This window comes from Nipponia nippon, unplaced genomic scaffold (assembly GCF_047370975.1).
Source record: "Nipponia nippon isolate SJK-2023a ecotype South Korea unplaced genomic scaffold, ASM4737097v1 scaffold_3, whole genome shotgun sequence".
Lineage (NCBI taxonomy): Eukaryota > Metazoa > Chordata > Aves > Pelecaniformes > Threskiornithidae > Nipponia > Nipponia nippon.
In genome coordinates this window covers 30,246,203-30,272,424 of record NW_028262347.1, presented here as the reverse complement: position 1 = coordinate 30,272,424, position 26,222 = coordinate 30,246,203, and the positions used below count along the sequence as shown (strand labels likewise).

The following is a 26,222-nucleotide window of genomic DNA, read 5'->3' as shown; positions in this document are numbered from 1 at the left end:
GATTAGTTAGCTGTAAAAGGAATTTTATCAAAGTGACTAAATACTAAAATGACACAGAAGTTCATAAAGTAACATACCTGACTGTCATACAGAGCAAGGTAAGGAAAGAGCTGCTGCTTTACATCAATTTAACTGCATACAAAAGGGCCTTCTGCATTTCTCCATTCTCTCCACTAGCAGAGGTAGTTAGCCTGCAACCTTGCCTATTTTGATGATTCCTTGTAGCCCGTGAATATCTTAACAGCCGTGCTCTGTATATTACCCTTTCCTTTCTTCCTTCCCTGCCAGGAGCTTGTATGAGCCTGTTCTCCAAAGACTGGTGGTTCTTTGCCATTCCGGACATAATAAATGTGACCAAAACTTCAAAGTTTTGCAATACAGTATGATTTTTTTTAAAGAATGAATTAGTTGATTGGGAAAGCTTATCAATACCAAAACTATTAATAAAAAAAATCCCCAAACCACTTACCTGCCAGTGCCCATTCGCCAGTGCCATGGGAGTGACCGCTGTAATATAAAATGTAGGTATCATGTCTGGGTCCATCTGCTGTCCGAAGTTCAAGAAAAGACTTGATCTTGGAATGAAGGGTATCAAAGGTCAGTCCACTTGTAGAGTAATCACAACCATATGTCTCAATCATGTGATATGCAAAAAATCTTTGGATGGCATTAAGCATGCCAGTAGACCTCAGATTTAACTCTTGTACGTGCTCAGGTGGAAGAAGAGTTGGTTGGCCATCAGGACTAAAGAGAAGAAAAAACAGCTGTGATTATGATTTATAATTATTTCATGCTTAGTGGACTTGGTCATTTTTTTGGTCATAGCAATTGGTAATTTTTTTTTGGCCATAGCAATTGGTCATTTTTTTTCCCCTGTGCGTGTTTTCGCTGAAGTAGCACTGTTCTAAATTCAAATTGACTTGAAATGTACAGTTTATAAACAATTCAAAATACTGTATTTGAGTGAGGGACCACTATCTCCCCTTCCCTTTTGTCACATTTCTTCACTTAAAGCATAGTCCTTACACAACTCCATGCTATTCCTGCAGCTGAGAGACAGAGGGAGAGAGAAGGGAGCTGTGATGTGAACATGCTGGGCTTCAATGATTTCATTACGTGCCACTGAAAGAGCACTGCCTTCAGACAGGCATTTGTTCACACACAACTGGAAAGAAGTGGAGGGAGAATGAGCATTAGTTTGCACAAAACATCATGCAAACTAGTTTCCAATAACAGACTAAACAGAAATCCAAGTACACATTTTGCTCAGATATTTTGAATTAATTTTTCTCTGTTCCAAACTAGCTTTTATTCAATATGGTACTCAGGCAAATACAGTAGTTCTTACTTGTGTGTGCTGTTCAGATGCTGATCTTTCAGCATAAGAAATACGTTTCAGATTATGGTATTCACCACTTAGAAAATTAAAGTTCTAAGAAAATTACAAACTAGACCTGGAACAAACGACATATATATAGATGTGTGTATGTGTGTATGAACATGCATATATAACAAACGAGTCCCTGGGTTCCCTGGGCAATGGACAGATTTTGTGGATGAAAATATGGAGATGGTCTTAATCTACTAATACAAAATATGACTTCTGGTTTTTATATATATATATTTATGTATGTATGTATTCTTCATGTATTTTGTTTGCAGGTCAGTGTGTAAAGCTCCCTGCTTTCTTTTTTGGTCTAGCTAATTGAATTTTGCACCTCCTCACCTGTCTAGTGCCTTCATGAAGGCTACCGTTCCACTACTACAATTATATTGAATACATCATCATTACTGTTTGTCTCAGCAAGTGAAGACTGGGTCCATTACTGAAAGAGTCAAGCTTTGTTAATAAGGAAGTTTAGTTCTGTGAGGTCCTAAACAGTTGCTCAGCAGTATCTCATTCACTCAGAAATTAGAGGGAACTGCAGAGGCAGAATAATATAATACAATGAAAGAATTAAATTATTGCCATGGAAACAAAAATAATTTATTTCTATTGTAATGTAAATTTTGAAAAAAAATTTTTTTTATCCCCAACAATAATTGACTATATGGATCTTTTTAAAAGTGCACAGCTGAAGACTGTAGATTGAAGCTCAGAAAATTTATTTTTACAGTACTTTACACTATTTAAGACACAGTGATCTAAGATGAGCACACTACCTTCTGTTTCTTTGCCCGTTAATTTTTTTCCCCATCCACTGAATCCATTACACCTACTGCAAGCTGGGCAGTTTTCATAAATTGGGCAGTTCTATTTTTAAGCCTCTCATTTCAACTTACCACTCTGTTTCTCTTGTAACTCAAGTAGATAACTTACATAGCTCTTGTTTATCATTTACAAAAAAAATGTGTACACACAATTTTAATTATACAGGTAAAGTAGCATTTGCAAGTTTAAAGCTTATAAGAAACACACACAAATGGGCAAATAATAATAGTACAATCCCTCCACCCTCAAGCATTTCTCATATGGTAACATTTATATTGGAACAAAAATCACCTGTAAATTCACAATACCAATAACTGACACGTAGTCCACTCAAATCTTACTTCAATGTCCTTTAAATGTAGACACCATCTCACTTAATAGAATTCAAAATTGTTTTAAACTGATCTGTTTGGTTTATTAAATCTCCTGTTATAAAATATCTGCACTCAGTCAAATGCCCCGATCCTCCTTTGCATGAGATATGGACTGTGGAATCTGCCTATGCATGATTGGTGTGTAAAGCATTCACTGGCTTTCTAAAAGCAAATGAAATACATATAAAAAGGTGGAGCTGGAGTTACTCATTCTTTTTGGAAAGTGAGGAAAAGGAAAAATACAAAATCTGCCTATTATTTAAACTTGTATGTAATGATTGAAAAATACAAGCAACAGCACTGCATTGCCTCTATGAGCTAACAGTACACTTACACTACTGTGAAGGTAAAATACATGGTAACCATACCTACAAAAGTTGGTGGGAATCACAACAGCATACCCAACACAGGTTCCTCCCAAGCAGTTTCCCAGCTCATGGAAAAGCCCATGAGCCATGGACTCCAGAGGTAACACGATGAGAAACGCACTCATGAAGATCCCATTGGTTGGCTAAAAGGAAAACAGAGAGATTTTCGATTGCATGAAAAATCCTTCCTATCTGTTGGTTACATTTTTATGAATAATTCCCTGTGTTTGATCAAACATAACTGGGTCGTGAAACACGCAAGTTATTATACGTAATGTATACTTATTTTTCCACATACTACACGGTGAAGCACTCTAAAGACAAATGGAAGGCAAATTTGGGGGTTTGGGGAGAAGGTGGCTGGCAAGCAGGGATCGCTCTTCTGAAAGGAATGCATTTGAAAACACTAACAGCACAGGACTTAGGTTTAAAAGCCCTGATCATAGCTTAGCTTTACCCATTTAAGTAGGAAAATCAAACACCACAAAATTATTTATAAGGATAAAATAAGTATATCTGTAAATATCTGCAGGATCAGGCCTTAATCAGTAAAGTACAACACAGAATATTATGTACCAAGCATCAGATGGTAGCACACTATATTGTGTAATTAAAAATATAGATTTAACTATTCTTGCCTTTTAACACCAAGAGTTTTTAAAATATTCTTTGTGGAATACTATATATCACACAAAAGATTATTTGTGAGAACATTTATAAACATTATTGCAATTAAAAAGTCAATTCTTAATCAGCTACATAAATATCAGATGAGAAGGGACATCCACTACAGGACTTTGTAGCATTCACACAGCTAATACCCTACACTGAGCTTTCCTGTTTTGTAAGTAAAAAGCAGTTTTGGAAAAGATTACAGTCACTGATATATGGATGATTTCTGTAAAAAAAGAGAAGTTTCAAAAGTTAAGTCTCAACCACTAGTACTAGTAAAATAAAAATGGACTTCTGAAATGCCAGCTGTCAGTGACAGGCAGAACAGATACAGATTCATTTTAATTATTTTAATGTGATGTGAATGGGTTTAATGAGGCATTAAATCCTTTAGGAAAGGTAGAAACAGTATTATAATATACAATTAACCATGAACTTTGATATCCATGATGCAGTTATTAAATATTAATGTTTGTTACATAGCAAAGGAAATAAATTCATAGCTACAGGTTTCTGTCTTGGAAGAGTCCTGTGGTCTCTGACTACATCTATATTTTTTTTTTTTTGCCCTCTTTTCAGAAATATACAATATTTATGTTTTTAAAAATCTGGGTATTGCCTCATTGTTTAACATTCAGTGATTTAATGTGGACTGGTAGTTCAGCTTAACACACAGACAAAGCTGTTAATAATTTGGAAAGTAAATTACACTGAAAAAAATTACACATAAACCAACTCAGTTCTTGTTAGCAAATGGCACTAACTCAACTATATTCAGTTTTTAAACACAGAAATATTAAACGATTTAGAAAGAACAGCTTTACCCATCTAAATATGCTTCCTGCCCTAAGGAAGAATTGTTTGCTACTTGTCCTGGTTTTAAAAAGTGTCCCATTATACTTCTGATGGAAGGATCTCACCTATGTGTCCTTGAAATGGTCACAGTAATACTTCTAACTACAAATAAACACCAGAATCTGATATTAACTGATAACTAACTGATAGCACTATTCTCAAATAACTGGTAACTGTTAACTGATAGCACTATTCTCAAATTCCAACATCTGAAACCACTATAAAACGATATCCAGCTCCTACTATGCTTTATATAATTCATGACAAATGAAAATTTTATTTATTTAGCTTCTAGCTCTCAAAGACATGAGGACATGACACTGAGCAGACATCAAATCGTGTTACAGAACAACCATGGAGAGCTTCCCTTTACCCACAGCCCTGCGCACCTTATCACAAGTGCAATTAATATGCTCATGGACTTGCTAACATTCGAGCTACAAAACTGGTTCGGATAGAACAAGTCCATCAACAGGTGATAACGCTAGTGTTAATACTGCAATCCGATTTCATGTGGAACCATGCCATTTGATGTTTTGCTGCTAATAATTTGCATCTACACGGAGCAATGTGTGCCTACAAAGCGCACATACGTTATAGGAGATTCACAATCACTTTCATGTACATCATTTTCTTAGCCATCTCGGGATCATGCCAGATATATTCCTTTCCCCGTCCCAGTCTTGCCTAAACTCAGAGGGTCAGGATCAATGAGTGAATGAGCAGCTGGAATGTATTTAGGACAAGTGCAGAGAAGCATTCACATACTGATTCTTGAGTTTTGCATCAGAGAATAAGGATTTCCAGAATAATTTCCCCAAAATCCACACAATTACCTGAAATCACTGGAAGACAGGAAAGCTTAAAACACTCTAACAACTATGGTGCAACCTCAACTTGTTTTGTTATCCGTAAGGAGAAAAAAAATCCTGTAACTAAGACAATACAATTTTTGTTTCAAATGTATCAGCAGGAAGTGCTCATTTTTGTTGCTCAGTTTTCCAAATGCACTCAGAAAATGAAAAGGACTCAGAGCAGCAGCAATAAAAACTTACAAAGACTTGGTTATTTTCATTCTATAGAAACCTTGTGAAATATAAGACTTTGATGAAATAGTGGAGCTCTTTAGCTAAATTAGTTTCAAGATTTGGAAACTTACTTTTGCAATTGTAGATACAAGAAGGATAATTTGCTTTAAGTTTAAAAAAAGGAAGACTTGGCTCCCGCAGAAATTGAAGGGCTCGTCTGGAAAAACTTCCTATTCGTGATCGGCTAGTTAGAGGATTTTCTAAGCTTTGGAAAGACTGAACACATGCACTGGGAAGTATTATAATGCACTTTTATGACAAGTTCAGCTTTTCCATCATATATAAATACAACTTTTCTTGGATCTTGTTAGAGCAAACTGCTCTTACATTGCATTAGTGTTTTGATCACAGTGAACATATTACAAAACAAAACCCCCATTTGCCCATAAAAACTACAGCAATCATAATATCCTAAATAATATTATTCTATTATTACTTTATATGAATTTTATTGTAGAAGTTTTCTTACAACATGCCATGTTGTTCTAAAAACACCCTGCATTTCCCCAGTCCCCTAAACACAGGCACGTTATTAAGCCCACAGTGTTCTGCAATAAACACAACTTGAGATCATCACAAAGATAAACAGTTTTCACCAAACTTCTGATTGAGTCTGACTTCTAAAAAAAATTCACATTTAATTGTTGAAAGTATTCCTACTAATGAAGATACTGCCAAGAAAATTCACAAGTACTTGTGAGTTAAGGATCCTACATAGAAACTGTAAGGATCATCTCAGGGATCCATCTTACTCTGCATCCTGCTTTGAGTTTGTACCAAATATTGAAGAGGAATGGGAAATATGCTCTATAGGGTTATGAATCAACTCAGCTCTATCTGAAGTTTCAATTTAGTCTTCATTTAGTGGCCATCTTATGCTATGGAGTAGGAAAGTATTGTTAGTATGGATATTTTACATTTATAGATGTCTAATGTAAAGATGCTGGCACTTGCTGTCAGCGCTTTCTCAAGAGTTTTGATTTAGAAGAAATATATGACTAACAAATATAAAAATGATTAATGATGTTTAGAGCAGCTCTATAGTAAGATAATAAAATATTTTAATTCAGCGTGGCAAAAAATGAGTGGTGGCATTTTGAAATACCTAAACTATAAGAACTTGAAATAGCAAAAAATAATATCCAGTTAAGTTAGTAATTACTGTAAATCTGAAGATAGGTTCCTCTTTTAAGATAATAGCTAGGATGCCAGGTGGAGACTGTCAGTGCTTTACTAAATCCAACAGATTTGATGACTGGTCCTTAATGGAGCAGATGGCCATGGATGCATAGGCGGAGCCAGAAAGGGATTTTGTTCTTTCATCTGTTCAACCCATTTTCATTCTGTTTTCAACTGCACTGGCAATCTCAGCCTGCAGTACATCCCTGTATTCCAAGTGCCAATTGATTCCAGACAGGCTGCTCAAAAAGCAAACAAGTCAGGGACCATCTCGGCAATCCCACTGAAAACACAAGGAGCCATTTTATCTCTTAGTCTTTGGGTTGTTTTTGCCTTTGTCTGTCTTCTTCTAAATGAATATTTAGGAAATACACAGTGTGTTCTCATTTCAAATAATGTGGAAAAGGTAAAAAAAATATACTTCTTGCCTCTGATGACTGAAATGACAGACAATAATATTATCTTTCCGCTTTCTTTAGCTTTTCAAGCAATGCTTATTGTTAAGTGTAACTTAAAACAACAGAAGAATTTAGAGCTATTTTACAGCCAAGATATATAATTTTATATTCATGGATAGGACAACTCCAGTCCCAAGGAGTAAACTGCTGTTGGAAGTGGAACGATTCTGGAACTGTATTTAACTGACACATGACTGATGAAAATATTGAGGAGGAAGAAAAAAAAAAAAGAAATGTTAGTTTAAATTGGAAGCCAGTTACAAAGACCTATAGAAGATCCCTTCTGATTAAAATAGAAATAAATTACTAAACATACGTCAACTAAGATGCTCACAGAATCACTGAATGGTTGCGGTTGGAAGGGGTCTCTGGAAATCGTCTGGTCCAACCTGCTGCTCAAGCGAGGCCACCTAGAGCAGGCTGCCCGGGATTACATGTAACAGACCAACAAGTGAGGAGGCTTAGAAAGGTGTCTTTGTGTATTTCCAAGCAAAAATTCTGCCCTGCTTTCCATTATCCACGCTGAATAATATTTACTTATTTTTATATATCCATATACACACACACACGTAAGTACAAAATAAACAGTTCTGCTTAGCTCCTCTGCAGTGATTCTGCAAAAACAAAGAAGTTTATATGCTCCATCAGGGCAAAGGCTCAGGAGAAAAACGATAACGTGATAACTAATCCACAAATATTTGATGGATAGCTTATTCCAAATGAAAACAAGATATGTACATTACAGGTAAAAAGAAGCTTAAAGACAAAATTTGTAAAGTTACAATGTAGATCTGCTGCCAGAGGAAACTGCCTTATAACAAATCATTGAATGAAAGAATAGTCTCTAGAGAACAATAAATAAACCATTACTTCTGACTATTAAAACAGCCCTAGGAAAATCTAGACAACAGTTTGCAGAAAATAGTCATCATGTTCACTGGCAGGCGGATTTAATGTGTTACATTTCACAGCCCTGACTCCTGTTCTAACCATGGGAAAGCCTGTGCTTTAGTCTACATGCATTTGTCCCAGCAAAACCAGAAGTGGTTGTCAATTTAAAAGCACTCTAAATGGATTTCTGATTTTTTTTTTTTAATATAAAAATTTGAGTTCTGGAATTAATGAGACTTTGACAGCAAAGCTTAACACGTAAATCAGATTCTTTAGACTAACACTGAATGCTTCCTTCCTCTTGTCACCCGAGATCCCCTTCAGGACCTAGGGCCTCTAGAAGTGGTGGTGACAGCAGCAAGGTGTGCTGCCAGCGCGGACGTGAGCAGGCAAACTGACGTAGCCCTCGGGACAGGACTGGAGAGGTAAGAGCCAAGGAGGTCTGAGCACCTACTGCGGAGAGGAAGATGGGCAGCAAAAATAAACAGGATATCGTGTGAGTTTGAGAAGAAATGATGAGCAGTGAGCAAGGGGGATTAAAGATCCAGCTTAAAAGATGATGAAATAGTTTGGAAAGAGAGAACAATGTTATTGCAAAAGAAACTGAACAGATGAGTCTATAAAGAAATAGCAAGGCACGGATATGCAAGTCAAATAGGCAAGGAGGGGAAAAAATGGCTGAGGAAAAGAAAGGGGGGAACTAAAGATGACGAGACAGACAGAGAGGGGAAAAAAAAAAACCAGGAGTGGAATGGTTATTTGGGAAAGTATGGAGAGAGACCAGAGGGTGCAGCAGAGCCACAGGGAGGGGTGGGGGGAGAATATTTAACTGCACAAGCAAAGGCTGAGGAGGACTGGATTAAAACTACAAGTCAGGAAGAAAAGCAGAGGAAAAGGAAGGAGAAAGACTGGATATGATTTGCATTCAAAACAGTTATTTAATCTGTTATGCTAACAAAAGTATGTGCAGGTAAATATAGAGGTTACTTAGATAACTTCTTACTATTCATAAAATAATCTTGTTTTTAGAGACGTTAAAAAAAGTCACCATCTTCAATTTTAAGGCATTGTAAACTGAGCTTTCAAGAAACACCAGCCAATCATGCCACAATAAAGAACACAAAATCACTAACTCTCCCCAAAACAAGAAAATACTCATACATAAACTAACTTTTCTTCCATGAATAATTTGAGTTCAATAGTATCGTCCATCTAAGTACAAGTACCCATGAATATCATGAAGACTATTATTTTACTAACCCATAAAATTCACTAAAACCAAGAATAATATACTGAAAGTACTACATTCCATTACTTTACCTGTCTCTGACATAGTTAATTTTTCTCTTGGTAATACTAAATACAGGTCTTCCAGGGATAATAATTCTCTTTGGCCAGTAATTCAGAAAAACTGTACTGTTATCTTGGCATAGAGCACTTAACAAAATCTGATTTTAAATTTCTGAGAAAAAGATTCCTCCAAACCTTTCCAAGATCTTTGCTTGCAAATTCCAAGACCTCCATCTGCAAATTTTTCATCATTTTACTGGCTTCTGAGAGAAGTAATGACTGAGTCATTTGCATGACTTCTGCTGGATCTTGTCCCATCCAAGGGCCTAATTATGGACAGGCATGTGAGCAATTGCTGGAATGAGTACGTTGGGAGTTAAAGAGTCTATTGATCTGACTGAAATTACTCACAAAAATGTAAAAGCGGGTGCAGAACATTTCCTGCAGATTTTGCAAGGAAAATGTCAATGTATTTCCACTGACAAAGCAAAGTGTCTCTCCTCACCAGCTAAAGCAGGGATTATTCTCAGAAGCAGACCATGTCCCAACTGAAACATGCCCCACTGAAAAGCTGTTACTCCATTTCTGAATGCAACCAGCTTTAACAAATTACTTTTACGTTTCTCGTGCTTCCTGAGCTCATCCTCCAGCTTCAGAGAGACCCGATAATTCTGCTCTTCAGATTTAAAGCCTGATCTGTTGGAGAGAGATTCTGCTTTCAGGAGCCACAGTTCTTCCCAAGCACATACCAAAGCATCAGGAACAGCGACTTTCAACCCTTGGCTTATTACAAGGGTTAAGCTCCCCTTAAAGAAAGGTCCTTGGTTAACAGGACTTCCAGCCTCAACAGTTCTGCATGAGTCAGAAAACCAGTGTGTCTGCAACAGCGAGTTAACTGACCTCACTTTAAAAGCCCTTCCACAAAAGGAGATTTGATATTTTTCTGGCAATTTTAATCAAATAGGATACTTCTAGCCACCAATTAGCAGACAACTGTCTCTTTAGGTATTGACCTTTCATACACTTGAGACTTATATGATGCATAGATATTATAGTTATTAAGAATGTTAAAAGGGCATATATAATGTGCCTGTAACAAACTTTTCCATGAAACAGAGCCCCTCCCCTCCACCACCTCATTTCTGGCTACAACCTAACACACACAGCTGAGCTAGACTTTTTATATGCTAGGGCTAATTATTTATAGTTGACTGTTAGGAAGTACCTTTCCATGGCTTAGGTTTTTAGCCAATTCTATTCATTATATAGGAGGTCAAATGGCAGACCATGAAGCAATTTCAAGCCACCTCTCTTATCAAATGCAGTATCATTAAACAAGCTTTCAGTACATCTTCAGAGTGAGGAAAGGTATAAATAAAAAATGCTTCACCTTCTAGGTCACACTTAACAGATTTCAAATATAATTAGTGCTTACTAAAATGACAACATAAATCCCAAACCACAAGTTGCAAAGACTGAAAACTGTTAATCTTACATATATGAAAAATGTTTTAAACATTTTAAAAAGCGCAAGCATATTTTCAGGAACTGGTGACTGAGGAATACTTGGCATTCCTAAGGATATAAGGAAAAAATATGTTGAATGTGTAAGTAAAAAAAAAAAAAATCCATAATATAAGAATGTAAGAGTGGCTGTATTAAGCTGCACCAAAAGTCCATCTAGAAGATTGTCTTGTTTCCAAAGAGGCCAAATGTATGCCTAGGAAAGACTGTAAGGACAGACCAAGCACATATGTTTCCGGAGTACTCCAACCACTGGTGGCTCAAGGACTTCCTGAGCCAGATGCGGTTTCCGTACAGTACATAAACCTCAGTGAATTTGTTTCCATGAACGTGTCCAGCTTCCTCCCGAGCCTCTGCAACTGCTTGGCACACGCAGCACGCCACAACACACAGCCCCAGAGCTACCTCAGTGCTGTATGAGGAACTATTCCCATCTGTCTGGCTCCAACCTGCTTCTTGCCAACTTGACTCCTCTCAACTTTTGCACTGGAACTGATCATTTATTGTCTCTTACTGTTTACCATCTCCCACATCACACATGATATTTTATATGTTCATATTCTCACTTAGTTTTCTCTTTTCCTGACTGAAGCATCCTGGTTTATTCATTCCTTCCATGTAAACTGTTTCATGTCTATAATGAATTTAATTGCCCTTCTCTGAACGTTTGCTTGTTTTCTAACCTATGGGATGGCAAGTAAGAATTGCACTGTTATTCAAAATATGGAAGCTATGGATTCATACAGTGGCATAATGATACCTCCAGTCCTTCCCTAATAATTTCCAATATTTAATTTGATTTTTTGACCACTAATAAACACAAACCTAATGCTTTCATGGAAAGGCACCTAACACAGCCCTAAGATCTCTTTCTACCACATACTGATGTCACCTGATTTTTTCTGCAGCAAAGTTTTCTTAAAAATAAAACCAAACAAAACCCTGAAATCCCAACCCGCTAAGTATTCAGCAATAACTATTACTTTTTAAAGAGGAAAGGCAGAGAGCGTTCTTTAACAGTCTGATTTGTCTCTTTAACTGTTACAATACATATAAATCACCATAAGGCAAGTACATATTCACTGGAGAAGCTTGTTTTCTGCATTACTGTTGAGCTTGTTAGACCTCCTGAAACAGCAGACTTGGAAATCCAGCAAAGGATTCTGAGGCCTTGAATTCCCCCTACAAAGAAAAAATACTAGTCTCCTTAAACCTCTAGAAAAAAACAAATGCCCTGCAAAAGGGTAAATTGTGTGCTTATGCATCATTGCTTTCTTACTTCTAATTATTTTGAAACCTGACACTATCCAGAAAAATACAGAAAAGGCCACAGTTTCCTGCAATCACTATAATAAACGATACATCCATTTATTAAATTATGTTCTGGCCAGGTCTGATAAAGTATTTCATTTTCTGACAACAGATGGAATAGGCACAGTGATCTGCAAGGCAAACATCACAACATCTTCTAAAGTAGAAGCTATTTTAGTTGGAGACAACTGCATTCATAATCTTAAGCTAATTCATTACCATAAATACATGATGAAAGAAATATAAATATAGTAAAAGAAATGTAAATGTAATTATCTACTAAAAATAAATTATTATAAGAAAAAACTGGATTTCCTGACAAGCAGAAGTATTTGGTCTGATGCCTTTCACTTTTGCCATTACAATTACTTCTCTTCCCACTGAATAGGCAAATACGCAACCTACCCGACAGAGGTGATGAGCAACAGCTTCTCTTATTTACACATAGGACGCTACAAACTGAAATTAGCCAATAACAAATGTTAAGATTTTAGACGCATTGCCAGTTCGCTGCTTCTGAACAGCCACAAGTCATTCCACAATACAACCGCACTTCTTCAGAATTAGAGAGGCCTGAAAATTACCAGACATGTAACAGTTGCAGTTATTTTGGGGCAGAGGACAGAGACAGAAAAAAATTACAATGAATTATCAATCAACGTGAAGGGAAAAAAGAAACAAGATGAGTATGAAGCCAATCCTCCTTGATTACGCAGATAGCTTGCAGTAATGAAGCCGTTCTAAAGCAAGCGCCTGTGTGCTTCGAACAGATGGCATGGGGAGAGGGAGCTCTTCCCCTGAAGGGCTACAGCAGGAGATCGGGCCCAGGTCTGGTGGTGAACTCCCTGCGGACAGGCTCCGGGTGCCACCAAAAGAAGCTGCCTCTCTCCAGTGACTACCTGGACAACTTATTCACTTGATTTGTTCTGACTGCTTTGTTAGGTATAACTAGGTGGAGTGACTCCATCCAAGTAATTTTAAAACTACGTAATTATTAACTAATGTGTCTCAGCATGTTAAAGGAGGAGGGCGAGGACAGAGAGATTAGCGAGACTATCTGATAGAGATGGTAAAAAAATGCTTTTACTGAAAAACAGTCATCTAGCATATAAAAATTGAAGACTTGCATTTTGATAAAATCACACAAGTATCAGAAGTATGGAAGTTAGAAATATTATCATGCTGATATTCCATCTTTATGGTTTCTGTCTCCCAAACCACTTCCCCATTTCTTTCAGTGCATTAGCACTGTCGCTTTCTGTAAATACATTTTGGGCATTTTTCTTCTCTGCTTCTTTTTGGTTCTATTTCTTCCTTTTGTCCTTTCTGCCCACACACTATAGCTATGCATGCTGATATTTTTCCAAAGAAAGAGCAGAACTACCCAGTTTTGTCTGTTAACCTCTAATGCTCTTCATGCGAAAAAACAAACAAACAAACAAAAAAAAAACCAACCCAAAACCAAACAAAAATATACAAAACCAAAACAAAATCAAACAAACCAACAACACACAAAACCTCACAAAATGTCAATTTCCTTTTCCACCAAGTTCTTTAACACCTTTCATCCATGAGGTTATTTAATCTAAGAAAATCTGCAGGAATGGGCAGCAAATTGTTTTGGAAACAATATAGAGACATTTCTGTAAACTAGATCTGCCTTAAATAATATATAATTTTTATATATGTATCCCATACATATATGTAATTAATTGAAGAGATGCATGGGGACAAAAATGATTGTTATCTTTTTTTAGATCAACTTAGAAAATAGACACCGAACTCCCTTTTCACCCTACTGCAACTGTGACAACACACAATGTACTTTAATTTGGGCACTGGACATTTTGAGAGAAATGTATATTTTCTGCGAAAGAAAAGACAAAGTCCTTAATTCAGAAACGGAAAGAAAAGTCAAAGAACGCTGTCTGATTTTAAGAACTGGTCTTTCAGAGGAGATATCCTATGGTGCATAACCAGATTTGAAAATAAGACACTTAGACCAGTTTATCAGCTGATCTCTAACTCCACATTAATGGTTAAATGCAAACAAAAATTTTTGAAAAATACATTCTTAAAACATGAATTTGCCTTGATTCAGCTAAAATAGTCCATAAGAAAAGCCCTCCATATAGTGTGCATTACTAGGGTTCAACATTGATTTACTTTGAAAACAAATTTTATGGCACAATGAATTCAAAAGCAAAATAATTTCATAGGTCAGTAAACTTAAAATACTTTGCACGCTTTTGCCCTGGAAGCATTAACTCTTCCCATTCTGCCCACATAAGGAAGCTGGTGAGTTCCAGCTGCCTTAAGGCAGCACAAAGTGTTAAAATTCGAAGAGCATGCTGGTGAAACCAAGTCTTCCAACATTGAATTGCTGAGCCACAGCACACCATCAAATGTCACAGGAATTTTAAGGAGTCAACAATTCTCAGGAGCATTCTCAAGAGGGAGCTCAAGATAGAGAGGTTATTATTTACCTGCCAAGAAACGGCCCCCAAAACAGCAGTCGCGACAAGACTGAAAAATACTAGCTGTTCCGAAATTAAACAGAAGTGACGCATTCCTTTAGATGCCATAACTCTGTCAAGGCTGTTGTTATCTGCACGGTGGGTATAGTATACCTTGTGACAGTCATTTAGCTTTGTGTGAAATCCCCAAAGAGTTATAAAAAAAATCACATGACAAATCATCCAGAAAATTCCAAAAATAGAAAAACCAGGTATCACAAAATACCAGAGATCCAAATCACGTAGTTTAAAGGCTGCAAGAATGAAAAAGATTAGTTCAATGACTCCAACCGAGATGACAGAAAGCCTTCTGCAAATTTTACCACGGTACAAGTACGGCTTCCATCGTTCAGTAACTGAAAGTCCACTGAAGTAAACGTCGAGAAGGGGATCTGAAATCAGGCAGCTGAAGAAACAGGCCAAGGCAAATGGGTTTGTGGGGATTTGCAGCGATGGAAAAAAGAGTAAGGATGCAATGGCTCCAAAAATTGCCAAATTTGGAATTGCCAAAAAAGACTTCATACGTAAGTCAATAATCAACATAGCCAATGCCATGACCAACAGAATAATACTCATAGATTTTTCTACCAGCATAGTTGTGCTGGCAATTGCAAATCCAACTAGCTCCAAAAATTCAACTGTTGTCAGCAGAGTCGGTCGATGATGAATACAACCACAAATCCTCTCAACCAAAGCGCATAATATCCTCAAAACAATGGCAGAAAGGAGCAAATACTTAGTAGCTTCTTCTTTCACATCCGTTTTGAAGGCAGAATTATTAAGAAAACAGAGAAGGCCAAGCAAAAAACCAAACCAAAGATTGGAGAGGCTCAGACTTGCTGTTTCCATTGAAAAATAGTAGTACAGTATGCTGGCAATTCCAAGAACAAAGAGCCCCAGAATAAATATTACCAAAATCAGTGCATCCGCCGTTTTTTCCCACCTGACATAAAGGCCCATGCAAATGGCAACCAGTAAGTTGATTCTGGCAAGATAGCCAAGGTATCTGACTGATGAGTGCATGTTCACTTCTCTGTTTGCTTCTTCTAGCCTTGTCATTGCTGCATAGAGACAATGACTAACACAGTAACGCAGTGACCTACACATGTAAACTGCAGTTAGGGGGTTTTACCCGCTTGACTGAAAATAAATATTTGGGTTTCATCCAACAAACACAATGCAATCGCCTCCTTCTGTAATATCATTTCAGTAACAGTGGTCCAGAATCACTGAAGTCCTGGAAGAAGAATTAAAAGAAGTGTTAGTGACAAGTAATTCCTTTTAATAATACACAGCATAAACATGACACACCCTTTCTCACCAAGGAATTTAACATCTAAATTAAAAAACACACGATAACGATCAAGTAAGTGTGTTGTTAAAGGTCTTTCAAATTGGGGTCATTATTAAAACCAATATAAAATGGGTTTTGCATAAGTCTTATTTCACAATTTGAACGAGAGGAAAAGGTAAACCAAACCTGGCCTGTGCAGTTTTTCCACAAAAACCACCCATTAGGCATCTATAATGGATATCTATGGGTATTCAAAATATTCCTATGATACCCATTACCTTCTAAAATATTTCAATATTGTTTTAAAACATTGTTTTACTTCACCATTACATTTGGCAAGTTCTCACTTTATACTAAACCTTTTCAATATGCTTTGCAAGACTTCTTTTTAATAGTCAGATAGCTACAGGATTTATAAAAATAATCATGATCAGTTAACGAGCTTAACCCACAGTAGATCATGAAAAAGGATATTAACATTATCTCCATTTCACAGAAGCGGAGTGGACACATGGACGTATCAACTGATCTGGCAACATTTTCAGAGACTTTTCTTAATGTACAATCAAAGCCTTAATTTTCACCCCTCCAAGCCACTTTTTTCCCCACGAAAACAAAAAAAAATATGATCAGGATGAATATTATATTTAGTACATAAGCTCCCCCTACTCAGGTCCATTTAACTGACATGCTTTTCTTTTTAATATAGTATAGGAACAGATAGTAATATTTTTAGGGGGAATTTTGTAAGAAAACGTGGCTAGGCAGACCTCACTGGAGATCATTACTATTTTATGGGATATGCTTCTTCCTGGTCTGAACTCAGTCTTGAAACACAAGGATCACTGTAATCCTGTTGGTGTTTAATCTTAACTGAATTTACACATAAACAATACTATTAATTGCTATAATTGGAAACAAAAAAGTTATTGAGGAAATTCAATTTCCTTGAAAATCTCTATTTCACTATATTTATATACTTTTGTACTTATCCCAGAGTTGTCAGAGGCATAGTCCAAAGCTCTCTAATTAAAGGCAAAAAAGGTTTGTACTTTGAAGTCACAACCCTGTTCTGTAGGCAAAATGTGTTATAAGTGACAAATTGATAAGAATTACTCAGAGAACAAGCTTTTTGTGAAATTACATGTAAAGAGAACCACATGTAGTTCTGATTTTTGATCCTTCTGTGCCTAGAAATTCTAAACCAGGAGCCACTAAACAACAAAACCAGAGCCTATACCTCCAGAGAGAAAAAGGCAGGAAACAACAGGTTGATCACAAGAAAATACAGAAACAAGAAAATCAGCATCAGTATTTTTTTGTCTCTGATTTTCTTAAGAAGTATCACAAATTACAAGGAGCCCCAGAACAACCAGTTGTCCAAATTCCCTTAGTTAAAACTTAATGAAATCCTATGTAGTATTTATATTTATGTATAACTTTTGTTTTTAAAGTTATTAATGAAAAGTTTATTGAAGAGTATGATTATACAGATTATGGGCAGAATCCCCAAGAAGTGAGAAGACTCATACATAGCATCTATCATTTTGGAAGTAATTACCTAATCACCCATCTTGCAGAGACTTCTGAAGAGTTAATAGTATGAGAGAGCAGCCAATGTGTCAAGAACACTCAGAGCTAGATTATCGCTTACTGCTTTCATTTATAATGCTGGGGGAAGTAAGAAAGGACACCTTGACTGAAACTCAAAACTTAGACTTTATTCTCTCTTGATTTTTAAATTATCATTTTTTAAACCAGTGAACAACAAAAGAAAAAGTGAATTGACCGATTTGCCCATAAGTTTTGGCTGATTTGAAGACTGACATCCAGTATAAAACCAGCTTATGTAATTGGTGTAGAGACAAACTAGGCCTAAGAAATCCTATTGTTTAAATTACTTAAGTTTGATAACATGTATTTTCAAATTATGTTAAATACCTAACAACACTGCAGATACTACTTTGGAAAGAACTGTTCATTAAAAATGTGTTTAATTGAAACAGAATACATACCATATACTTAAAGCAAATGGTTATTACATGATGCCGTTGCAAGTTAAAGTTCTTTGGCTTTCAACTATGAATTTTCATAGTACTCATTATTATTACTGTTTTAGACATATAAACTTAATTCTGAGTTGCCTGGATGCTTAAGATCTCACAATATTTCTCCCCTCACTTGGTAATATACTTAGTGTTCCCCCAACCTTTCATTTGTTTTCTACTGCATGTAGCTGACACAGCACAAAGTTAGTTATCATATTCCAGGTTACAATATATCAGGTATCATAGCACTGGCCGCAGTCTCACTGTTTCTTGTACTACAATCAACATTTGCTTTATGGACAACTTGAGCCATTTATTTCAACTCCTACACACGTCCTCCCCCCCCCCCCCCCCCTTATCTCTCGTTCAAACCATGAATAGAATCGTAGAATCGTTCAGGTTGGAAAAGACCTCTAAGATAATCGAGTACAGACGAATGATTTCACATCTCCTTCCAACCCACAGCACTGATGCGTGACTACTGCTACACTGAAGGACATCTGCCACCCCGTCCTATTATCTTGGTTCCTGAGCCTTTCTGGAACCCCTCCAAGTCAAGGGGCTAACACTGTACGTACTCGCTTGGACACCAGCCTCACAGAAGTCAGCAGGCTGGCTCACATGCAAAAGGCGGAAGCTCCCGCCTAACACCTGGCTTAAAATTTTACTACTGTCGCGAAATCATTTTCCAGTGGGATTCTTACACTAGCCAGCTCCCTTGCAAGCAAGCAGCCACTCTGACAGAAAACTACTCGACTGGTTCAGCTCGCGCCAAGCAGAGTTTTGCTGCCACCACATCGTGAGAAACACGAAAGAGAAGCTCCTCTGCTGCTGCCCCACGTGCTGTGCCGAGCGCCGGGGCGGGGGAACACGCCTGTTCCTGCTGGGAAGACACAAAGTCTGCTCGACCACTAAGTATTTGCAAAATGACAGCTCGGACTGTGAATGCAACCTCCTCTTCCTCATCTTCTAGCCAGTTAGCAAAAAGGTGTACTACCAAACCACACTGTTAATCACTAGTCTTTTTTCTAACCAAAACACATGGTCAACGTTTTGAGGAAAAGAGGAAAAGGCAGCATTTTCATGATTAATGTATCCCATCACACAGATGTTACCAAATAAATATAACACAGGAATTCAGACAGTTTTCATGAGAAATTTCAGTATCTGATTTATTCTTTAAATTCTTTATTCTCAACATAGCTATTTGTTACTCAGTTCTGTTAAGACTTTGACTGTTTGGACAAAGACTGCTCAAAGTCGGGGTGGGGGTGTTGTGCGTGTTTGTTTTTTAAACTAATGGCCTTAAAGTTTCAGATTGCAACATCTGAGTTACATATCCGAGCAAATCACACTTAGATCCAAAACAAACAGAATATGTACACCCAGAAATATCCGTCAACTTTTGCCAACACAATTTTAAGCAAAACCTGGACTCTAACTATAGATTTGGACACTAAGCTATCCAAGAGCTTTCCCATACGTAAAGGAACAGCATTCCCAAAGTAGTTTTTAACATAGTCTGACTAAGAAAGCAAAAAAAGAACCAAAACCCAAAGATGGTTCAGTAGTTTAACTGCAGTTGATCTGAAGTCCAGGTGAGGCCTATCTAAAATACTGGAGCCACTTTCCTTCAGCTTTATTCTTCCAGTGCAGTGCATATTTTTTTAAAAAAGCAACTTTATGACACTTTTTTTTAAACAAAAAGTCGTATTTATCTAACGCATGAATACAGTAGGCTCAAACCTGAGAGGAACGACTCTGCTAGTTTTCGGACGCTTCCAGCGAGCCCACATTACGGATGGCCGGTGCCACCCGGCCGAAGCACCAGCCGCTGGGCTGGCCCGGCCAGGGGAGTTTCGCGGAGGCCCTTGGCCCCGCGGAGCGGGCGCTGCCAGCTGCGGCTCCGCCGGGGCAAGGCCGCTTACCACAAGCCGCCGCGCCGGGAAGCTGCTCTGTACAGACGGCCCCCGCCCCGCCAAGGCCCGGGCCTGCCCGAGGAGGCCGCGTCCCCCCCGGGGCTGCCCGCCAGGCTCCCCTCGCCGCCGCCTCGCCGCGGTGACGAGGCCTCGCTCCACGCACAGGGCGCCGGGGCGAGCCCCGCCCGAGCCCCGGGAGGCCGCGGGCCCCGCCATGCCCCCCGCCCGCGGGCGGCGGCCCAGCCCCGTCCCGCACTCACCTCAACAGGCGTCCCGGAAACTTCCCGCCCACCGCGCAGCGCCGCCGCCATGTTGAGGCTGAGCGAGGCGTCCCGGCTACGGGCCGCGCCAAGGCTCAAACGCCGTCGCGGCCACCCGGGCGGCGAGGCCCGGGACGCTGGCGGAGCTCAGCTCGCCGCGGCGGCCAGGCCAGGCCCGCGCCTGCCCCGGGCGGCAGGGCGCTCGGTGGGACCGTGCCTGCGCTCAGGCGGCGCCAGTCAGACCGGGGGCAGCTGCCGGCGGCGGGGAGAAGGGGGGCCGCCCCCCACCCCTAGGGTGACCTGTGCTGGAAGGATGCAAAAAGTCCTCGCCTTAGCGGGAATAGGAGTTTTCTTAACAGAAACACTTGTTGCTATATTGGGGTGGAATGGAAATACCCAGGGCAACATGGCCCGGCCCCTGAGGCTGAACCCAGCACTGAGGAGTCTGGTCCAGGGCCTGTAAAAAGGTGAGAGGAGAGCGGTGCTGGGGTTGGGGCGTGCCTGTGCCAGGCCTCGGCCTGGGCTGCGCTGCTCCAGCTGCATGGAGCCCAGAGCAACATTTTCTCATAGGAAGAGTCGCCGACATCTCGCCCTGTGTCGATGGGCCGGAGTGGGGTTGTAACAGCATTCCCATCGGCACTCTCCAGCCCCGCAGCTGGCTTGCTCTCGGGGAACGCAGTAGCATCTAGGCAACAGGCAAGAATGAAAACGCGTTCTCCCCTCCACACACAAAAAACCACAAGGTTAATAGGCTGAAAGAATGAAAAAAAAAAAAAAAAAAAAACAAACCTCTAAACACTGTCAACTGGTGCTTAGGACACAGAAGCAGGAAAGCTGTGTTTCAATGAGAACTGCAAGACAGACTGAAGACTCTAGCCTTTCCCATCATTTGCCAGTAGGAGCCTTCTGGGGGAGACGACTCTGATCCTGGACTGAGTCCTGGTTCCCAAACAAAACCTGTCACCACCCTAGCATTATACAGAAGGTATGCTTCCTTGACCATCAGTGTTCTGCAACACTTTGTGTTGGAAATGCATGTTTTGAATTGGCCCTCGCAGGGAGGTGAGCAAGAGTGGGAAGTGGCTGGATCTCAATAGCTCCGTTGCTTAGGCAAAACAAGGGTAGTTTGAGTACGTTTAGACAGCTGCTGCACAGGGGCTTTTTGAACTGCAAGAGGGCTGGCCTGTTGCGGATTTATGTCCTTTGTTCCTGTAATCCCTTCATCACAACCAGCGCCTTCATCAAGAAACACCAGTGCTGACCAGCGGCAGCTGGATACTCGAGCATCTAAACTTTGACAGTCTCTCTTTCCTGCCTCAGTTATTCAGACAACTGATTCACAAGAACCTTGGTCTCCAAAATCCTTACCCATCTTCAAATTTTAAATAAAACTAGCCATCAGGCCTCAAAGTTACATGGGGTTAAAAAAAAAAACAAAAACAAAAACCTAAGAGGTTTTCCGTTTACAAGCAGAACAGTAGAAATCTCAGTTGCTTAGTAAATGTCATTTGCTTCAGATGCTTTACCAGCATCATGGACAACACAGTTGTTACTATATCCATCTAACTGTGATTTAGGAATACTGTTCAAGCAACTATTTGTTGAACTTCTTGGAGAATATTTTACTTAAAAAATAAAAAAACAGCTAAGTTTCTGTGCAACTTTGTGAAATGCAACCCTTCTAAAAAATCTTCCTGCTGTTCTACAGGTACAAAACAATGAATTGAGGAAAATTAAGGAAAACAGGAGCAAAAAACCTGAATATATACATATCTCAAGTGCAAGGAATCAAAGTTATGCTGCTGATTCATGGAGATACAATTAAAAAGACTTAGAACGATCACACTAATAAAGGCAAGTCAGCAAGTCTCCCTGAAGAAGAAAAGAAGTATTCTGCAGGAAGCAATACTGAAAACAGCTGTGAAATCACGTTTTCTGATCTTCACTGTCAAGTAAGAGACCAGAATATACCAGCTAGGCTCTGCAGTGCTAGGGACACACTTCAGTTCTGCTGAAATCTAATTTTCTTAGAATCTGGATCTGAGTAGGAGCCTTGCCTTTTCAGTTCTTTGCGTTTCTTTTCCCATTTTCAGCTTTTCCCAACACCTCCACTACTCAGAATCACCATGTAGAAAAATACAGCATGACCTCAAAGGGCCAACATACAACAGGTGCTGCAAACATATTTCAGGGAGATAGAGGAGACATTAAGAGCATCTAGAGAGAGAAGAGAGGAACTGTGTTAGAAAGTGGTCACATCCTAAGAGGGCAGGCAAAGAAACATGATACAGGATCAACTGGATAAACTCCAAAAACCCTTCCGTAAAGCAAAGACCACAACAGAGATGTAGAAGCTGAAACGGAGCTACCAAATTTAACATCTTTACTGTAATTCAGTTGTTTATAAAATAAACCCAACACAACTATTTTCTTGACAATAAGGAAAATAACTATGCATTGATTTCACTGGATTTCAGCATTAACTCATCTCCACCCCAAAGAAACAATTTTTAAAAAGGCTTTGTTGTTTTTTTTTTAATAAATGTGCTTTGTTCACAAAAAGTAGTGACATAAAGACAACAGAAATGCGAATACACATTTTTTTCCTTTTCTTCTCCAGCACCTTAAGAACAGATCTCTTGCACAGTCATAACTTTCAAATCTCTCATAACCTAGAGCATTCTTCTTGCACCAAAGCCAAATATCCAACAACTCCTGATATCGCCACTTTATTGTTCAGGGAGGTATAAATATTTATGTAAATTCCACTTTCTTCCTTCTCCACAATCAACTGTCCCTTGTTAAAAAAAAAAAAAAAAAAAGAAAAAAGGAAAAAAAGGAAAAAAAAAAAGAACACTTCAGGTATTTAGAATGAGCAGCAAGAAAACCAAGCTGTTATGAATCTCAGGTCCCTAAACCACAAATACAATGGTGTCACCAACCTGCCAAAAAGACTTAAATTTTAAATGTTAATGTTTTAAACTAGTTTGGGGGGCGATAAATCTTGGTCTGAATTGCTTTTTTGTATGAATCACAAACCAGTTTATATTAACCAATGCCAACATATATGTTACCTGGTCTACAACTTTTTTTTTTTTTAATAAGGAGCATCAGTTAAAATGTTAGGTACACTTTGAAGTATGCACAGATTATGTTTCCATAAACAGCTGAATTTGTAGCACCAATATTTTAGCTTTAACATGAGCACTGCTGGAGTCAGTGGTTAACTGGGAAGAAGAAAGGCTTTGAATGACAAACATTTTAGTGTAAGTGAAGTGGTAAATCATTAGATGCAAATACTGACTTACAGCCAATTTTGAAGCCATTACGTATTTCGTTAGAGAAGTATTCTCTTAAAAAAAAATTAAAAAGTCAACCATGATACTTTTTCTTTTTACACATCAGAATGTACTTGCTTGGTTTGTATACAACTGTATCATACAGACTGAATTTGAATCAGGTATTAGGGGATGCTTTAAATTTAAGAATTGAGACACAAAAAGCTTACATTAAAGAACAAAGTAATGCAATCCAGTTCATGTTCGAGTGTAAGCAGGACCAATGCAGGATGACTTTTTGTAGGAACCAGTATAAAAGAAAAACAGGTAGGTTAAATTGTGACACTTTCAGTGCAAAACTTCAATGGAAGGGGTAAGTTTCATTTTTGTAGCAACCACTGTAAAATCCACACTACAACTTCAGTTTATCTGGTAACTTCTGTATTATAAATACAATGTGGTAGGTTAATATGATGTAAGGTATATTTCATCACAACCTCCTGTGAAACTATATATTAGTACTTTCTACCATGTTGCTGAAGTCAGTCTTAAAACCATGATGTGGCACCTAGTTCAAATCATTTATTATTAGGCACTTAAATAAAGATTTAACAGCCTAACATTCAAATCTGAAAATTCTGGCCATTATTTTTAAATGGAGGGAAATCTAAGCAAAACTAATACCAAATCCTCTTTTTTTACCACTGAACAGAATTGTTTTTTCCTGCAAAAAGTCACAAATTTATTACACACGTTAAAAAACTTAATAGATGTAAAACGCTTCTGTTCCATCTCCTTACAGCACAGACCAGGTTTCAGACAGCTATGGAATTTTTATTTAAACTAAACCAGAAGATTTTTGGGTCCAAATAAACAAACTGTGTGTGTTAACTTCACTCGTGTGGTCTGAACACACATTTTTGTGCAAATATGTATATCCTTGAAAAACTTGTATAATTATGTTCCTTTTTACAAAATCGGTCTGTAGTTACCATATAACTTGGGAGGGTCTACAAGTAAGGACAATTAAGGAAAAAGTTGCTTGTTTTTAAAATGCATAAATAATTTACTTTAAAACATGACAAAACCCACCCTGTCCCCCAAAAAACACAGTTTGTAGAGAATACAGAACACCATCATTGGGGAAATACTGATATATGTTAGTGCTTGTACACTCATAAAATTGCAAAACCATGTTTTGAAGTGAAACATAATTGTCTAGACGTACCGTACTCCTCTGGGGCAGGGTGGGGGGAGAACCTCTTCAGAAATCTCATGTCTAACTACTATTTATGCAATGAAATTACACAGTATGTATAACTATAGATGAATATATTCCAGTGTTTTGGTGTTATCTTGATTTGGTGTTATCTCAAGAGGGCTGCAATAAACATAAAATCAAATGTGCAAGCATTATACTTCCTCCAGCCCAGGCTTAACCAGAGTGAAACAAATTTTGGAAAAAAGTTTTCTTCCATAATTCAGAAGGGACGTGTGTAACCAAGTGTCTTAACCTATCTGCACATTTAATTAAAGTGCAAATTATTTCTTCCTACATATACTTCTCAGAAGCCCACCAACTCCAGTGCCTTAAGCTCAACCACATTGAGTTAAAATATAGAAACAACATTTAGCAACTTAAATAGAATTCACACTTCACAGCACTAAAGAAAAGAATGGTACCTTTCCGGAAAAAAAAAAATTAGTGATACAAATCTAAAGAAAGTAACAGCAATTTATGCTATGACATGAGTCATTTGCATAAAACTTGTATTTTTTCCACTTTCATACAAGAATAAATTTTAAAATTCAAAAGTAGAAAAAAATATCAAACTCTGTAAACCTTTGCATTTTCTTTATGCAAACCATTTTTTGTGTGTTGAGCCCATGTTAGTATAGCAAAATTAGTTAAGGAAGAGGTTTCACTGAAAGGGCATTTCAGCGACTACATTAACTTAGAAGCAATATAGGATCTTCTAGCTCATAGAAAGGAATTGAACTAGACTGGCTTTCTCCAGAGTCTGAGTCATAAGGAGCATCAGGTAGCTCCATAAAACCGTAAGCTAGCTGCTCATCTTCTGTATCTGATCGAACATAGCAGGAAGTGTTGGAATACTCCTCATCCTCTATACTGTTGAAATCCTGTGGGATATACAACATTCCTGGGTAGTTCCTGCTAACCAAGTCACTTGTCGTTTGCAGGGAAGTTTTCCTAAATGCCATCAGATGCATGTGAGAAAACTTGGAATACTTGAAGCGTTTAAAACCCAAGGACTCTATGGCAATTTTCCAGCTTTTCATCATCATAGCCCGGCGATTCTGATGAGATGAATCAGGAGTTATTACAAGCAGTAAGCCATTTAATACGAGAAGTTCATGTGCCTTCTTGCAGCATATCCATCGTTGATAGGGTGAAGGAAAGTAAGAAAGGAGGAGTGAGAAAACGACAACATGGAACAGTTCTCCAGGTAGAGAATCAATGGGATTTTTCAGTTGCTTAAGAAAGGCATCTATAGCATCTTGTGCCAGTTGGAGAGGTTGCTGAATTTGAAGATTTAAGAAGTCACACTTGTATACGCTCTGGTGGAATAAGAAAAACAGAAAAAGCCAAACAAACATCAAGGTTAGTTTAAAGAGCAAATACAATTCAAGCCTACAGAATGATCAGTGATAATCTCTTCATTC

General features: G+C 38.3%; 2 protein-coding genes and 1 long non-coding RNA gene across 9 annotated transcripts in view; 1 reads left to right on the top strand and 2 right to left on the bottom strand.

The window, feature by feature from the left end:
* TMEM168 (transmembrane protein 168) overlaps positions 1–20,435 on the bottom strand; it is a 30,213-nt gene extending 9,778 nt beyond the window's left edge. For 3 of the 5 annotated variants that reach the window (XR_015706448.1, XR_015706449.1, XM_087765409.1), the window contains exons 1-4: positions 20,260–20,405; positions 14,709–15,975; positions 2,955–3,097; positions 470–744 (exon numbers count right to left, since the gene is read on the bottom strand). Coding sequence is in view for 3 of the 5 variants with exons in the window: in XM_087765409.1 (XP_087621535.1) it covers positions 470–744; positions 2,955–3,097; positions 14,709–15,845 (1,555 nt within the window). In the remaining 2 variants the exon portion in view is untranslated. Of the gene's footprint in view, positions 1–469; positions 745–2,954; positions 3,098–14,708; positions 15,976–19,826; positions 20,219–20,259 lie in introns of those variants that run through there. The other 2 variants (XM_087765410.1, XM_087765411.1) reach the window with 2 other exon arrangements.
* Positions 20,436–20,594: 159 nt separating this feature from the next.
* Positions 20,595–25,861, top strand: LOC148054539 (uncharacterized). The gene is made up of 3 exons (XR_015706450.1): positions 20,595–20,726; positions 21,968–22,211; positions 25,740–25,861. It is a non-coding gene; the product is annotated as an uncharacterized LOC148054539 (long non-coding RNA).
* SAMTOR (S-adenosylmethionine sensor upstream of mTORC1) overlaps positions 22,706–26,222 on the bottom strand; it is a 36,606-nt gene continuing 33,089 nt past the window's right edge. For 2 of the 3 annotated variants that reach the window (XM_087765412.1, XM_087765414.1), the window contains exon 6: positions 22,706–26,117. In XM_087765412.1, the coding sequence (XP_087621538.1) occupies positions 25,488–26,117 (630 nt within the window). In that variant the 3' untranslated portion in view covers positions 22,706–25,487. The remainder of the gene's footprint in view (positions 26,118–26,222) is intronic. The other variant, XM_087765413.1, reaches the window with a different exon arrangement.